Source organism: Merops nubicus, unplaced genomic scaffold (genome assembly GCF_000691845.1).
Source record: "Merops nubicus isolate BGI_N331 unplaced genomic scaffold, ASM69184v1 scaffold32360, whole genome shotgun sequence".
NCBI classification, from domain to species: domain Eukaryota; kingdom Metazoa; phylum Chordata; class Aves; order Coraciiformes; family Meropidae; genus Merops; species Merops nubicus.
Window position 1 is genome coordinate 407 of NW_008584020.1, and position 654 is coordinate 1,060.

At 60.4% G+C, this 654-nt stretch overlaps 1 protein-coding gene across 1 annotated transcript in view; it reads left to right on the forward strand.

The window, feature by feature from the left end:
* SOX14 (SRY (sex determining region Y)-box 14) overlaps nucleotides 1-547 on the forward strand; it is a 760-nt gene extending 213 nt beyond the window's left edge. The window contains exon 2 of the mRNA XM_008942926.1: nucleotides 1-547. This exon is cut by the window's left edge and continues 14 nt beyond it. Within this exon, the coding sequence (XP_008941174.1) occupies nucleotides 1-547 (547 nt within the window).
* The last annotated feature ends 107 nt before the right edge of the window (nucleotides 548-654 follow it).

A 654-nucleotide genomic window follows, 5' to 3' on the forward strand; every position in this document is an offset into this window, starting at 1 on the left:
CGAGGCCAAGCGGCTGCGGGCGCAGCACATGAAGGAGCATCCCGACTACAAGTACAGACCCCGGCGCAAGCCCAAGAACCTGCTCAAAAAGGACAGGTATGTCTTCCCTTTGCCTTACCTCGGGGAAACCGATCCCTTAAAGGCCGCCGGGCTTCCCGTGGGGGCCACTGACTCGCTGCTGAGCTCCCCGGAGAAAGCCAGGGCTTTCCTGCCTCCCACCTCAGCACCTTACTCCTTACTTGACCCCAGCCAGTTCAGCTCCAGCGCCATTCAGAAGATGACTGAGGTTCCTCACACCTTAGCCACCAGCACCCTGCCCTACGCCTCCACCTTGGGATACCAGAACGGGGCGTTTGGCAGCTTGAGCTGCCCCAGCCAACACACCCACACTCACCCCTCGCCAACTAACCCGGGCTATGTGGTGCCCTGTAACTGTACCGCTTGGTCGGCTTCCAGTTTGCAACCTCCAGTTGCCTACATATTATTCCCAGGCATGACCAAGACTGGGATAGACCCTTATTCTTCGGCACACGCCACTGCCATGTAACACCCACCCACCCGCACCCCCGCAGGCGTGTGTGTGTGTGTGTGTGCGTGTGTGCCCCCCCCTCGAGGGTGGCAGCCGGCACTGGGATTCCTTCGTGTGCGTGTACA